Source organism: Ambystoma mexicanum, chromosome 11 (genome assembly GCF_040938575.1).
Source record: "Ambystoma mexicanum isolate Mex_15411 chromosome 11, UKY_AmexF1_1, whole genome shotgun sequence".
NCBI lineage: Eukaryota > Metazoa > Chordata > Amphibia > Caudata > Ambystomatidae > Ambystoma > Ambystoma mexicanum.
In genome coordinates, this window is record NC_090934.1 from 1,399,626,580 (window position 1) to 1,399,642,659 (window position 16,080).

The window sequence follows — 16,080 nt, forward strand, 5'->3', positions numbered from 1 at the left end:
CTTGAGGTACACTTATGTTCCTGACGATAGACTGGGGAGGGGGGGAGGGACCTTGGGGGTCAGAGTGATGGTAAGTTTGGTTCTTAAAAAACAATGAGGTGTCCACCCAGCATTACATATATTCTACTGAGGATTTTGCCGAGCACAGAATTTGTAATGGAGGATGTATGTCCGTCCAGCACTGCATTCGGAGATACTGGCTTCCTGGTCCGTATTCCAGGGACTGCAATACTCGTGTTTTTTTAATAAAGCGCTATTTCTGCTATCTGGATGACTACATACACGAAACACCGTGGACGGTTTCTCTTCAGTCTTCTTGGTCCAACACATGTTTGACGGTCGCCAGGATATGAAGTCATGATTTTCGGTGCTTCTGCGACACGTTATTTTAAACTGTTTGGATTCCCCTTAGAGCGACTTTTTAACATGGTTCTGTTTTCATTACATTTAGACATTCAAGAGCCATTCTCTCCTTTCAAAGTGTGCACAGCAGTCATACCCGCCTTAAGACTTGAGACTTCCCCTGTTCCACCTTGTTGCATGCTGGGCTAAAACCCGTTACAGGTCTCTAGCTCACATGTTGCAGGCAAGCCCCCGCCCCCCCCTCGTGTTACAGTTTAACCCAACGTTCACACTCTTAACTGAAGAGTTAAGATTATCCAGTCATCATAAACCAATCTCAAATTCATTACAAATTGGACAATTTATAATTACCCTATATTCGCATTATTACAATTTCGCTAAATCCGCTTTTAAAAGCAAATCAGTTTGAATCCTCTATGGACAATAAAAAAATTTCATATAGCAATATCTTCTGTCAATTTTCGTAAGATTGATAATGGCAAGACATAAACAAACTGGTTGGCGATTTGAGCCAGAAGTCTTTCATATGGAAAGGGCCCACGTTGTGAACAGCTATTCTTTGTGTTCACAATTAATGCATTCTGTTAAAAAGAGGATTTAATATTTCTTTGGCAGAACCTTTGCATAACCGACAGGTTCTGCACAATAAAATTACACCCATTTTATCATTGGGACCACGTTGAAGGAACTAAGCCTTATAACATAATGTTGTTCTATATATGGGTAAAGTAAATTTGAGACTTGTGTGTACGATCGAGTAATTATGATGGTAAAATCGGCTCGTTTTTAGTTTAGTAACATGCTTTTAGTTCACAGTCCCACTTTATTAGTTAATTGTTCCTTTAGTACATGAAAATCAAGGGACCAATCACTTGTGTAATCTAGATCATTAAATAACTTCTCGCTGTTTGTTCTGAATTGATTTAGACTAATTAGTTTCCCACCTGTCAAGGCCTTTCCCGAAGGACGACATAAAGGTGAAGGAGGTAACCCCTTTTCATCTTTAAGGAAGCCAAGTGAAGTAAGCTCCAAGCCGAGCTTTATGTATCGGGATAACGATAAGATGGCGCGCCAGATTTTCCTTCCCGTTCATTTAGCCATGTAGTATCACTAGCACGGTCTGCCTCCGATCCATATAGTATTGTTAGTATCAGACTTTGTGTATATGCGAACAAAAACCCTTTCATGCTGTGACCAGTTGTCTTGTTTACGAAATTCCTAATGCACAGCATGAAAGACAGGAGCTTTAGAAGTTTGAGGGTTCCAAGATCAACATGGGAGTGTTACCGATACAGTGGCCTTCAACATGACATTAAAGAGACATTCTTGTTTTTGAAACGGGCACAGCTGCCATACCAGCCTTAATATTTGACGAGAAGACCCTACTTTTACCTTTCTGCGACTGGTTACAGATCTCCAGTGCTCTCGCTCGTATGTCGCGGGTTTATGTAGATTATACATCTGTGTGGCCACACACAAGCTATAGATTTCGCATAAGTGAGCATGCTATAGAGGTAAGGTAGTGCGTTTTTTATAAGCAATATTAAGCCAGTCGTCTCTCCTCCTGTCCCAGCAAAAAACGTATTGAAGCATTGCAAGAGGGTCCAGTACACAGGATTTGTGGTACAAAACCTCTGGAGAGCCAAAGGTTGCAGACCCTTGCAATAAAATGACAGGCTTTTGCGTAATGCATAGGAGTTGTAGGTAGATCACTATTGTTTGATGGTCACTAATGAAGGCTTTGTCGGTGGCTTTCTTGGGTTTCGGGCTATAAATCAGAGTATTTTTGACTATCCATGAGTTTAGGGACAAGATCATCCGCTGCAAATCGCAACTTCCAAAAGTTTGTGTTCGAAATATTCACTGCAAATTTCAACTTCTTGTGGGGGAGGTGAGGGTGGGGGATGGCGGGGGGCTGTTTTAATTTGTGTATATATAGTTTCTTGTTCGCCCTTTAACTTTTTTCTTTTCTCCATCTTTTTTTCCTTCTATTTTAGAACCTGGTCGAGCACCATTCCTGGGAAGGTTGAGTTCTTCTCCAGTGAGGGTTCCGACACCTCTATACCAATACCTATTGTAGCACTACAAGGTGTTGACGATGCATACCCCCCACAGAAGAAATCCTTTATGATGCTGAAGTACATGCATGACCACTACCTGGACAAATATGAATGGTTTATGAGGGCTGATGATGATGTGTACATTAAAGGAGACCGGCTTGAAGGCTTTCTTAGGAGTTTAAACAGCAGTGAACCCCTGTTCCTTGGCCAAACTGGTCTGGGCACCACAGAGGAAATGGGAAAGCTGGCGCTGGAGCCGGGAGAGAATTTCTGCATGGGAGGTCCTGGAGTAATAATGAGCAGGGAAGTGCTAAGAAGAATGGTGCCTCATATTGGCGAATGCCTCAGAGAGATGTTTACCACTCATGAGGATGTTGAGGTGGGCAGATGCGTGCGAAGGTTTGCTGGTGTACAGTGCGTCTGGTCTTATGAGGTGAGTTATGTTTGTTGGGGCTGTAGTAAAATTATATATTGTCTTTAGTAGTATGATTATCAAATGGAAGCTGAGCATGAAATGGGTGCGTGGTCGTTATTTATTTTTTTTTAAACTTTGCAGATGCTATTGTAATATATAACTTTTATTACAAGTTCCTACTTTTAGGAATTTTTATGTTTTTTTTTTTTTTAATTATTTTGGCGGTTTTTTAATAATCTTCACTAGTCACACCATCGTTTTACTAGAATTTGGGAAGTGCACCAGAATTGGGGCAGGGAAGGAATGCCTTTTTCAAAGCATGATGTAACCCTGGCTTGGGCTTTACACTCTCTCTTCACTACCCTGAATTCCTGGTGAAACGTCAGTTCTATTTACAACCCATTCTGAGTCTTCAGGACCCCTTGTTACTATTACAACTTATTTGGACACATTTCTTTTCTGGGTTTACCCTAAATTTCTTCAATACAATCTATTCTCCAGACTGTACGTCCTTTGCACAGTCTCAATGGTGCTCCTCTGTAGTGGCTCTAACCTATTTTCGATTTCTAGAATTGAAAATACATAGTTCCTTTATTGTCCTTGATTTTTAGGATTGCAGTTTTTCTCAGTCTAAACTGGTCTCTGCTTTTTATTTTTTTAATCCTACCATTATTGGTCTATTCAGAAACGTTTTGGGGGGGGGGGCTTATGCTCGATTCACCAGCTCCCCCCCCCGCTCCCCCGCTGAGGCATCTCAATAACCTCTCGTGAATAATTTGTTGTTCACCAGGTTATCCTTGCCCAAAAGCCTTGAAATGCTGGTTATAAAGGGGTTTCCTTAAAGTTAAATAACCTGCCTGCATGGCTGTCAGTATGATTCCCACTAGAATGCCTACCATTTGCAACCAAAGATTTTCCCCTTGCATGGTGGTGTGCATCTATGGAAAAGGTTATATCCTGGGCAATTGGATGATGGAGGTTATTTTCCTGAATCTGGTTAATAGTTTTTCACCATGTGTCCCCTGAGGATGTACTTAGACTTCCTAAATGGGGGCAGGGATGGAGCAGATCTGTGTGTCCCAGGGTCCTGCTGCCAAAATGTTTCTTGCTTCAGAGGATTTTTTGGGGAGGGATGGGGGTGGTTAGGGAGACTGGGGTAGGGGAATTCCAACGAGTAAATCGCTCTCAACAGTTGGTGAAAAGAGCTGCTTGCCATCCATTGACTTTAAATGGCTTCTGTTCTTTAGTTTATTCAGACACGGTTAGTTTGCACATGTTCTTTCCTTCCTCCCTCAACACCACGTCTTGGTTATCCTGAACACCACGTCTTTGTGAGCTCTCGTGCTTGTGTGCAGAGGATCCGTGAACCCACGCCAACCTCCATCAGCATTTCAGTCTGAAAACAGAATGCCCAGAAGGTGCCTTCATATTTGTAAATGCTCTTTACGTTTCAGAGCAGAGTGGAGCTTTGGTATGCTTCCAACTTGCAAACTTACGAAGGTCCCAAAATTGGAAAAGTGAAGCCATTCCGTTAAGACTTACTTTTACATGTATATTACTCTAGCACTTGTCTAACCTTAATGACAGCAGGTCCAAAACCTGATGTACGAAGTGGTTTGATTTCCTTGCATAAGGAGTTGGAATAGTTATTTATAGGTGTCCATGGGGCATATCCCTAATCGCCTGCTGCTGAAAGAGTACCAAGGAGACCTGTCGTAGAGCACAACTGCTGTTTGGGGAAACCAGCAGATGCTTAATGTTCTTCATTTAGGTAGGTCAGGGTTTGACTGGGAAAATGTTCTGTAACTTGGGTGCAAGGTCTGAGAGACTTGCAGCCCTCTTACACATGCCCAGCAACAAAAAAAACACGAGTAGAAATATACAGCTGGAAGAGAGAAGCAGGCTATTAAAGGCTGTGTGCATTACACACGGCTTTATAAGTAATCCTCTTTGTAGTATGCAGCAAATGTAGCTTTGCTAATCCATGGGACCTGATTTCCTTAAGAACAAAGCAGGCTGTACCTTTCTCAAGACACTGTGGACCCTCCAAAAGAACCCGTCAAAGCCAGTTGTTCCTTGATTATTCTAACAACCTGTAAGGACTTTGAGCAGCTGCTGGAAGTAATAGACGTTAGAACTGTAAAAATGCTTGACAGCATCCACCTGACTGGTTGGAATCTAAACTGGCAATGTCTTCTGTACTGAGGCACTAGTCTGACATAGGTCCTACACTCTGGAGTGAGTCGTGCCTTCCTACTTGGTGGTAGATAACCAAAGGAAGGTCTCAAACACCATCACATGTACATGTACCCTGTGTAGGTCCTCATGACACTCTGCAAACCAACCTTGAAAACAAATGTAGGTTGACAAAGGATCAAACGGAGTTCCTTACAAAAACATGAATACATTTATTTAATACATAAAAACACAAGTGTAACCACCTGCTAAATCACATGGGGAAATATTTTGTTAAAAATATATGCAGCCATTAGAATGCAGCCATTAGAATACAACATCTTATGGTACCACAATTCATACGCCAAAAATACGGACATGATGGTGTGTACACTCTCAGTACATAGGAAACCCAGTCGCTATGGCTTGATTGTTCATAGTGTTGCTATAATGGACCCACTTCTCGCACTATGCTTGTCTTGGCCCGACTTATAAGTTTCTATCCTTTGTGGCTGAACCATGCCAGAAGTTCCTTAGGGGCAGAGAAATGTGTATCTTAAGGGTGGCGGAGGATCAATTCTACTGTTATTTCCCATGTGGTTTTCAGAGGGTCATCGAGGACCAACACCCATCAGCTAACGTTCAAGGCTCGGCTGTTGTGGATATTGGCATGCAAATGTGAAACTCTGACCTGGTCCACCTCCTGTAAAACAAATGTAAACCCATTTTGGAAACTGAGACTTAAACAGTGTCGCAGGGGTCTTGGACACAGGCAGACGTGTACGAGAAAATGAAGTGTGACCGTGGTAGATGGCCAAGTGGTTGGGATGAACCAAACACTGGGGGTGGGGGGGGGGGTCTTCCTGGGTTGTTTTGATTCATTTTTAGTTATGGCTGTGAGGGATTTGATGTTTCCTCAGTTTTCAATTGCCAACCCTTGTGCTTATGTATCCAATATTTATACTGCACCCATCTCCATGGCTTATGGCGCCTGGATCTGTTCTAAAAGTGGCCTATTGGGACCCTCCCAGGGTGTCACTGGTCCTAAGGAAGGCGTGCCTTGGGGCATATGATATAACTCTGTACAACAATATATAATGCAGTACACGTGTAATGAAAACTACTGGTACAGTGTGACCTGCGTTTTCCTAAACCCTAAATTCAAGATGCTAGGAGGGGAAAGAACTGTGTAGTCCTGATAGACTCCGTGCAATACTTATGTAACCCAGCGCTGGTTATTGGGCTGGTTTTTCACCATACCTAGACCCCGCAAAAAATGTCTTCCTGAATCTCCGATCCTGGAAATTATTTGCGCCCTTAAACTATTCAAAATCTTTGTTGCTGGGATTTGGAGCTTGGGTCAAAAGATGCTACTACGCTGTAGTCTAGTTAAACAAAAGGTGAATGCTTGTTAGGATTGTACTCTGCAGAAGATATATATTTAGTACAGCTTTGTAAGTAGATGTGCACCTTTAGTGTTTGCTTGCAACAGTGGAAAACGCTCCCCCTTTCATGGGTTATTTTTCAGTTAATTATGTTTAATTTGGCTGGGGGGTTGGGACGGAGTCTCACTCCCCCCACCCCCCCCCCCCCCCCCCCGCACTCATGTGAACAATAAAGGTGTACACTTGTGAATTTGCAAAGGATACAATTAAAATGATGCATAGAACCAACAAATTAGCAGTTTGCTTGTGCCACCAGATTTCTGCCAGAGGTTGGAAGACCACAATGGATGAATGATGTGAGCTCTCTTGCTTTGTAGTGAGCTACGTCCCAAAATATGCCTCTAAGCAGAGCCTGTCCTTGCCGTTCTCTCCACGTCCAGCCAGAGTTAGAAAGCGCCTTTTAAAAGGGTTTTAACGTTGTTTTACTACTTACAGCACAGCAGGACTTTGTGATTTAGCTCAAAAGTGTATTTCAAGTACATGTAAGATGAGTACTCCAACTTCAGGAAACTAAAAGATCTAAACACATTAAGTTAAAAGTAGTGGATCTCGTTTCATAGGTGCCTTTCAATTCGATCTCTAGAGCTGGTGGAGGCTGCTTCATTGGGATCCAGGAAGGGTGGCTGATTTATTTCAGGCGACACCTGACTAACACTGCACCAGCCCAACCAACCTTTTAGATGTGGTAACGCAACACGAAGTGTGTAAATTCCCTGACAGCCAGGCAACAAGATGGCGAAGAATTGTCTTGCCGGTGCACCTTTCCGTGGAGATATGTGGCCCAAAACCTCCACATTGAGAGCTCTCTCGCCCAGTTTAGATTGCATGCTCGAATTACTATCATGGGCATGTTTGATAAATAGCCAAAAGTGAATTTAACACCATGCGCACCAAAGTGTATCTTAACTTTTCGAGTAATTTGGGATTGTATTTATAGAGTTGTAAGGTCAAGGTGCGGGGGAGAAAGATAACAACCCTGGCATATGGGTTGTGGACAAAGTGAAAACAGAGTGTTCCCTATTGGGGAACTCCCGTCCCCTGCACACTGTCTAGGGCTATATCACCAAGTATTTGAGGATAAATTATTCAATCTTCACTTTGTTAATTAAGCATAAGTTGTTTAGACATTCCATTTTTAGACTAGGATGTAGACATCACATAGTCTAAATATAAAGTGACAGAACTTTTTCATTTTTCACTAATGTGCAAAAAAACACAACTTGTAACTTGACGTTTGGTTGATTTCAGGATTTATTGTTCCAAATAAAGTTGCCCAACGCGTTTCGAGATAGATTCTCTTCTTCAGGGGCTTTATTTATGAAGACCCAACTTTAAATCTAGTAGAAAAATAAATTTAAACAATATTCTAGATTAGATTAGATGAGGGATACACACTTAAATACAAAGTTTCCAAACATTGATGTTGAAACATAAATTAATATTTAATTTATGTTATTTATGTTTCAACATCAATGTTTGGAAACTTTAAAAAATATTTAAGTCTGTATCCCTCATCTAATCTAGAATATTGTTTACATTTATTTTTCTACTAGATTTAAAGTTTGATTTTCATAGATTCTCTTCTTCAGGGGCTGTATTTATCTCGAAACGCTTTGGGCAACTTTATTTGGAACAATAAATCCTGAATCAACCAAACCTCAAGTTACAAGTTGTTTTTTTTGCACATTAGTGAAAAATGAAAAAGTTCTGTCACTTTATTTAATGTTTGATAGGCCAGAATCTGACATTTGGGGAACCCACATTATGTGCCATTTGTCCCCGTCCTTGAATCCCACCCACACCACTTTGGCAATCCTCCATGCTATTTCTGGCTGCATTACCTGAATGCATGGGTGATGCAGTGTGCATACACCTGTGGTCGGCCCTCCTGGAGACTGAGCAAACTGGGACAAAGTCCTTTCAAAGCTGAGATGGTGCTTGACAGGCAGCCATCCCAAGCCAAGGAACTTGTTAGCATGGCAGGCAGTAGCAACGCTGTTACTGGTACCATGCTACACCCTTTCTTTTCAGAAAGACTTTCTATCAACCTCATGCATCATAAAAACACTGGCAGTCTGAAAGAACGAGGCGCTGACTTTGCTGTTCTAACTGTGCTGACCACTCCCATAGTTGATGCCCTGTGCCCCCGTAGGCTGCCTACAATGACTAGCAAAATGTAAAGCGGGGACAACCAAGTGTGCCCACCCCCCCCCCCACAGATTCCAGCTTCATCTGTTTCCCCGCCACCTCCCCAAGACCCCCTTGCAGTTTCCCTGAAAGGAGAAGGCAGGAGCTGGCTTGCAGGTGATTCTGCACTGGGTGTGGCTTCCCCTTGTGGTATCTACCAGTGCTTTCTATAGGGATCGACCTGTGAGACTCTCATTACTTTGCTGGTTACCGGTGGCAGAGTTCCCCCCCCCCCTCGTCCCTCTGTCACCTGGCTGTGGCTTGTCCTAGGACAATGGATTTTTTTTCTTTATTTTTTTTCAATAAACCACGACCTTTCAAGCATACACCAACATTCACCACAAGCATGCATGCCAGTCGAAGGCAACCCACACTGTCTGGTGGCGTGACGAACAATGGAAGGACCTTAGTCCTTGGCCTCTGCCTGCAGGCGGTGGCATCTCCATTCGGCTCCATGCATGGAGGGCCCCTCCGTCCCAGGAAGGCAGCGCGTTAAATTGGGAGGGGAGAAAGAACACCAGCTTGCCCCTCTGTTTGCAATGTACGCACCATGTGATGGGTGCTTGATCAACCCATGCTTCTTGATGATTACCCAATATTTTGCACTAAAAAGATGATATAAAAGCAATTAACTTCACTAAAATACAGCAACAAAAAATAAGCAAACCATCAAAACCACATCTTTTAATAGACACAAATTAGTCACATTTCTAAGCCCATGTCTGTCCATACTGCTTCGCCCTCAGCCATTCTATTCTTCAAGCCCAAAAGAATTTCCTCTAGTAAAGATGTCCAAAGCAATTAAAGTTTTATTTGATCATTGAGCCTTTCCCACAGATTAATAGTCAAGACACGAACACTAGTGTAAGAGTACCCCCCAGATGGTTAATTCTCTGCTGCAGGAATGAGGGCACTTTAACACAAGATGGAATAATGATTCAGTTAATTCTAAGCCACCCAGCTGGCATCACCAGTGGGTAAGACATTTAATCAAAATTTAAAGTACAGGTCCTGATGTTTTTTGGAGGGAAACTAGATAGGATCCCAACTTGGCCATTGGAACAAATAATGGTGGTCTTTCATGGTCTTGAATTCTATCCTAGTTGATTTTATTTTTTAAACATAATCACTGTTTAGTGAATCCAGTGTTATGCATTTCGTATCTAGTTAATGATTAGTAAGGCAAACTACCCTTCAAAAGGTTCTTCATATAGACCCAGCGGGAGGTTCTCTTGACCCCCAATTTTTAGGTGCAGAGATGGACACCTTTTTATATATTGGGCCCACTAAGAAGTGAGTTTGAGTTTTAATCTTAAAGCTCTAATGGGTGCACATTTGGGTAGGCCTATCTATCAAAGATCTGTCGCAACATGGCATCAATTTGCAACCATATAAAATGATGGCAGTCATTTTGAGTCTGTACAATTTAATCAATGGCAGTAAAGTGAAGGCGCAAAGCTTACTGCGAAGGGCCTTCATAAGGGCAATACCAGGCCCGAGTTTCGTATTTTTTTTAAGCTGAGATTAATTTGTTGGGGAGATCGGAAACCCAAGATTATTGCGGGGACCTGCTTGATTTTTGGCTTAAAGTCCAGGAGTAAGACTTGGGCCTTCTCTTTGAGTTATTTCTGGGGTTAATTCTTAGATGTCTCTCATTTATCCCATCTAGAAGTCTTTGAAGCCCAGCGGGAGTGTGAGCCATTAACAGTCATCTGCGTAAGCAATATTTACACTTAGATCACCACATTTGGGTGCAAACTGCCGCCCCCCCCCCCCCCCTAACATTCACTGATCAGCCAGGAAGAGATTAAAGAAGATGGGCCTGATAATACAACCCTGGCAAACCCCTCTTGTGACTATGATTGGTCTTAATCCCCATTGGCGCTTGTATTGTTAATGTATAGATCATTTTCAGGAGGCCTCAACATATACCCCACCTCTTCAACTTTGGCTGCTATTTGGTTTAAAACTGCTACATATAGCTTTTTGGCGAATGCCCCAGCTATATCTGAGGTGCAAGTGTGTAGAGCCAGGGCACTAATCAAGGTCCCCACCCCATTCCTGAATCCTGTTTGTAGCAGGCACAGCAATTTCTTTCTTTCCACCCATTTACTAAGATCTTTCAAAATTAACTTGGCAAAGACCTTGGCTGAAGAATCAATCAAAGCTGCTATCTCACTATAATTAGCTGGACCCATTCTGTGTTCAATGTCATCCTGGAGTCTGTATATGAGGAGTGCATTGGGCTCATTATTTAATCTCCCAGTCAATTGCCTGCAACATGTTGGGAGTCGTGGCACCATGGCCCTAAATGATCCTGATCCAATGACATCCCGTAATTCTTGTGCCAATAATTTAAATAGCCAGCGTGAAAATTCATCCAATGTAACCTTCTGCACTACAACTCCTCCTTTCTCTGGCAAATCGAGTGCCCTAGCAGTGTTTCTGCACCCCACCATCCAACATGATACGACCCTAATGTTTCCACTTTTCTTGGCCACCCACTGACCCATCAACCACTGCCCTCCATACCTAATCTGACCACTTTGTTTTTGTTCTTCGCAGGGCCCCATATTTACTACTGATCACTTTCCTTGTTCATACCCCAGCACTTGAATCGGGGCCTTTGTATGTACGCCATGACTCGTCTAAGGGACCATGTTAAGAAAGCAAAGGTAATTTCCATTGTATCTGGGGCTTTTTGTGGATTTTACAATCTACCCCTCCAGGCCACTTAAACCCAATTACTTTCAGATGTTCATGTCTGGTTCAAAGGTGGGCACCCTTGCGCTTTGCCAGTGTTAATGTGTTTATGGTGTGCCTTTTCTTCCCCCATGTTTATTTTGGCCAACCTGTGTTAAACCATTTTATCTACAGATCTAGTTAGTCCTGCATACTGGATTCACTCTTATTGCTCCAGGCAATGCTGCCTTCAGTGTTTACATGCTATGGTATATGGTGCGCACAATGTGGACAGCAAACTCAATTTTTACATGATACCTTAAGCGTGTGTGTCACAACCAGGTTTAACATCCTCCCAAATAGTTAGACATGGACAATCTGAAGTCCACGGATTCAAGGCATGACCAATGATCCCCATGATATATACTTCATACCGCTACAACCCCCGAAATCCAAGGCATGAACTTGATGAACGGCATGGGCTACTGAACCCATCCCTACAGATATCTGCCATTATGGCCCCCCGCCTAAAATTGGCAAATACTTGGGGAGTAAAATTACTCCCACAAAATGAGGAAAAGGCATGTAGAATCTTGCACCCCTGCTTTCACCCTCAACTCTGTGATTTGTTTGGTCCAGTAGTGAACTGTACCGCGGGAAGAAACTACCATCATTACTGCCTGATCGGAGGAAGTAACCCTGTATCTTTTAATGTGCATCAATAACTAGCTGCATGGAAATCAATATTACGAATTTTGTTTTACAGTTGTCGGGCATTTGCTTGTTTATAAAATTCTTTGGGAATCGGGCTCCAATATATCTCCCTAAAAAAATGTATTGTGATCCCTACTTGGGCGTGAACTACCTCCACTCCCAAATCTTATCTGGAGCCCTGACTGAACCTATGCTATAACAAGCAAGTGTGTCTCGGCACAAACCTGACACATCTTGCCTGTTGCATAATTCGAAGGAATTTCAGATAGTCTGCAAACAAACCAACTGATGTTGCCTGGGAAGTCAAGAATTTCAATTAAGACATTGAGCAACCCCAGATGTGGAACAATGTACCTGTACCCCAAAACCATGAACGGAAGAAAAAAACATAAATGGAAGAAAACGTCATTAACTTGAGGAAACTACTACAACCCATTCTGTTTAAACGAGCTTTTTGTTGACAAGAAAATCTCACTGAACTTCTCAATGACTTATGTTAACCATGTGTGTTGGAAACCCTAGGAGGCGTTCCATCGTAGTACTGTTAATCTCCCTCTGCCCCTATATCCCACCTGTAACGAGAAGGGGCATGTGCAGTGCATTTTAAATCTTAAAAATGTTCATCTAATGCTAAAAATCCCTGCGGTTATGGGAGTGCCAACGGAACACTTTCCGATCTGCCTGCAACTGCACATGCTGAATTTATGTAACTCGCCCGATACCCCAATACTTATGCATGCAAAAATCACAGGTTAGGGCAACAGGTCAAAGCATGGGATTCTCAGTTGCCTTGCTTTCGTTTCCATGTATGGTGGAAAGAGAACCCGCAACATGAGTTGGTTTTAACCCCTTCCTTCAGTGTCCTTCACTGTAACTGAGATATGCAACCACTATGTTCAACATTGCCACTGTACTTGTTCTACTGGACGTAGCTGATCAGAAAGAACATGTTTATTTCTGCATGCATGGCGCTGTGCTCAATTGCTGCCAATTAAATAAGATGCGCGCAATGAGCTGCTAATGTCAGTCTTTTGACAATGTTTTTGTAAGGCCATACATATATACACTCTTGCTGTTAGTTTTGCTATACCCCCTTTTGTGTCTGTTTTGTGCCCAAGTCCTACAATTGCTCGTCTAAAGTCCCCACACTGCTCGCCCCGCCACCCCATTCAAACTCTCAATCCCATTATTTAAATATTAAATCAGAAAATTCCCACCTTACAAAACATTTGCTCTGCCGGCATTTCGCTGCACTATGACCCTGTCAAGCTATAGATATATTCAATACATCTTCTGCTGTGGTATTGTATAACTATTACATCGTTGCTACCCAGGCAGCAAATTGGTGATAACTGATTTCCCAAAGGCTCACTTACGTTTGGCCCATGCTCTGAGATAGATGTGCAACCTGCGTACTGACTAGACAGGCCATGGTCAAGACCAGAGCCTGTACCAGACGTCGTCCGCAGCAAATTATAAATCTACTCATGGGTGTCTACGGTTAGTTTCCATCCTTGAGACTGGGCGCCACCCACACCATTCTCAAAAGCAACCATCCCAAACTGAACAAATATCCAATGTTTGTTTTTTTTTTAAAATTTTTGTTTCATTTTAAATCGCACAGTGTAGAGCACTGTAGCGAACGGCTGTGTTGCATTAACCCGCTTGGCCAAAACACTAGGATGGGGAGATGGCACTAGGATGGAGGTGAAGTGGGACGCTGTGGCTGGCGGGCACTTCTGTCACCTTGCCTGACTTAATGGCGGGTCCATCTCATGCTGCGGCTGTGGCAGGTTAATGTGTCCTGCTGTGGTGTGGCGGGACCGGGGGCCCTAGCTCAGCCCCACTTTTTGGAGACTGCCCGGCCACGGCTGGCCCCAGCCCACTTAAAGCACTGGTCGCCACCTCTGTTCAGTGGGCATCCACTGCTAGGGTAGTGGTGCACAGCTTTGCATAGAATTCCACTGGCATTGTCCCTGATGTGTATGTATGGACGGTGTCAGGTCTTTTAGCCATTTTTCCGATGGAAGGGGCTTTGAGCCTCAGAGAGGCCACCAACAACTGCCCCTTTTTGGCAGCCAGCAGTCTTCTGACTCTCGCAGTAACATGTTCTTTTAATTTATGGCTTTAAATTGGCGCTTTGCAGTGCTCCCCTTACAAGCTGTATTTGCTGGAGCCTTTAAAGTTAGGTTATCACATTGTTGCCCTTTTTCCTCCCGTTTCTCTGCATTGTAGTGGGCGATTAGTGTTTCAGTTGCCTGCTGAGTGGCGTCTCGTGTTACTGTTTCTTTGTACACACCCTATGGGTGCTTCAGACTGGGGCTCCTGGAGCCGATGAATATCTTCCAGTCTTGATCCTGGGTCTTGGCAGCCCTTTGAAATGCACCCCTGCTCCCATGGCAGAGGCAGCAAACCCTCGCTATTACCAACGGAAACCCGTAATCGCCACTTTGCCGGCTTATTTTTGTGGGTTTATGGTTTTACTTGCTCGCCCTAGTCTCGGCATGTAGAATCGCCTTTCTTCTTGTTGGTAGTTCTTGCAGTCGGTGCGCTCCAATCTCCTTGCCCGAGGGTGTCTCCAGTCGGTTTAGGAATACCGTAACACAATTTTCCCCCTTGCTTCAACCACTGCTTTTGGAACTTTTTTCGTTGTTAGGACTGCTCAAAAAGCAACGGTAACCATAAAAGGAGTACTAACTGCAGACAGAAGCGCTACTTTGTCTTCTTTCCAGCAGCAGTCTCTTGACTCTTCTGTTCGTGCCATTGGAAACAGTGAGTCATAGTCAGGGGGCTCGTATCTTATGGAAAGCGCATTCTGATGACTCTGGTATAGGTGAGGTATGGTGAGCCATATGGTAGTATGGGTGAGGTATGGGTAACCTCACCGCTAGAGGGCATAGAATGCTTCATGATAACCCTGTCCAGCAGCGTGGCATTTAAAATTCTGGCTAGCCCTTCTGATGCACCAAGACACTACCTCTTGTCTCTCAAATTAGAGCGCAAAAAACGAAAAGGGTGCAGATGCAAGGGCTTATAGTGCAGGTTATAGGAGGGGACATGGCCACCTCACAGCCAGAGTGAAGGGGATACAATATCAAAAAGGGCCTTACTCGGCTTCATGTGGCATATGAGCCAGTGAACGTCATTTAAACAACATGAATAACAAACACTTCATGGTGTTGTAGTGTGCAGCCCTTGAATCTGACAAATGTGTTCTGTAATGCGTGCCATTAACATAGTTTGTGCTCACTATAGCACAACTTTATACTTTTCTTTGCGGAATATACTGATCCTGTCCAATAAAATGAGTGGCACCATGGTAGCGCCGTGTCTTAAGCACGTGTTTCAGAGATCTGTATTCGCTTTCGTTCCCTGTACCAAGTTTCCTCTTTCTGATGTATATTAACTTGAATATGTGAACTTGGGTGATGCATGCTACAAAGCAATGAGTATGGCGGTACTCCCACAGGAAATCATCTAGATTACAAGCCGAGGGATGGTGCAGTTAGATTCCACTGTGCGGTCGAATCCTTTACCATGGTAAAAATGTTTTTTTTTTTTTTTTTGTGGGGGGAGAAAAGTGCTTGGCTAGGAATTTTTCCTCCACGACTCGATCCTCAAAATATAAGTGCAATCCTCTAATTACAGCACTAACCGAACATCTGTTTAATGCTGGTCTAGTGTCACCGAACAAAGGTATCATACTAACAAACTCCCCTCTCTCCCCCCCCCCCAATTAAAAACTGCAGTGAAATGTCCTGGGAGGCGGGGGGGGGGGGGTAAATCGTGCACTCCCTCCCCAATTAGGAGCATGACTCCTTAAGTAGGATTGGGGATTCGGAAGCCAACTCGGACACTGCAGGCAAGTGTCAAGGCTCATGTCCAAGCTGACCGGATGACGTGGTGATCCTGGACGATCATCTTTATTCCTCTGTATTGTACTTTGCTGTCTGGCCTTCTAACACTATGGTAGCATTGTTTAGCACCTTCTCTGATGTTGTGAATTCGGGGCATTGCCATTTGAGACCTGACCAAATGT

At 43.4% G+C, this 16,080-nt stretch overlaps 1 protein-coding gene across 1 annotated transcript in view; it reads left to right on the forward strand.

The window, feature by feature from the left end:
• Positions 1-16,080, forward strand: part of CHSY1 (chondroitin sulfate synthase 1) — a 102,018-nt gene that overhangs the window by 26,392 nt on the left and 59,546 nt on the right. Inside the window, exon 2 of the mRNA XM_069625023.1 lies at positions 2,361-2,856. Coding sequence (XP_069481124.1) covers positions 2,361-2,856 — 496 coding nt within the window. The remainder of the gene's footprint in view (positions 1-2,360; positions 2,857-16,080) is intronic.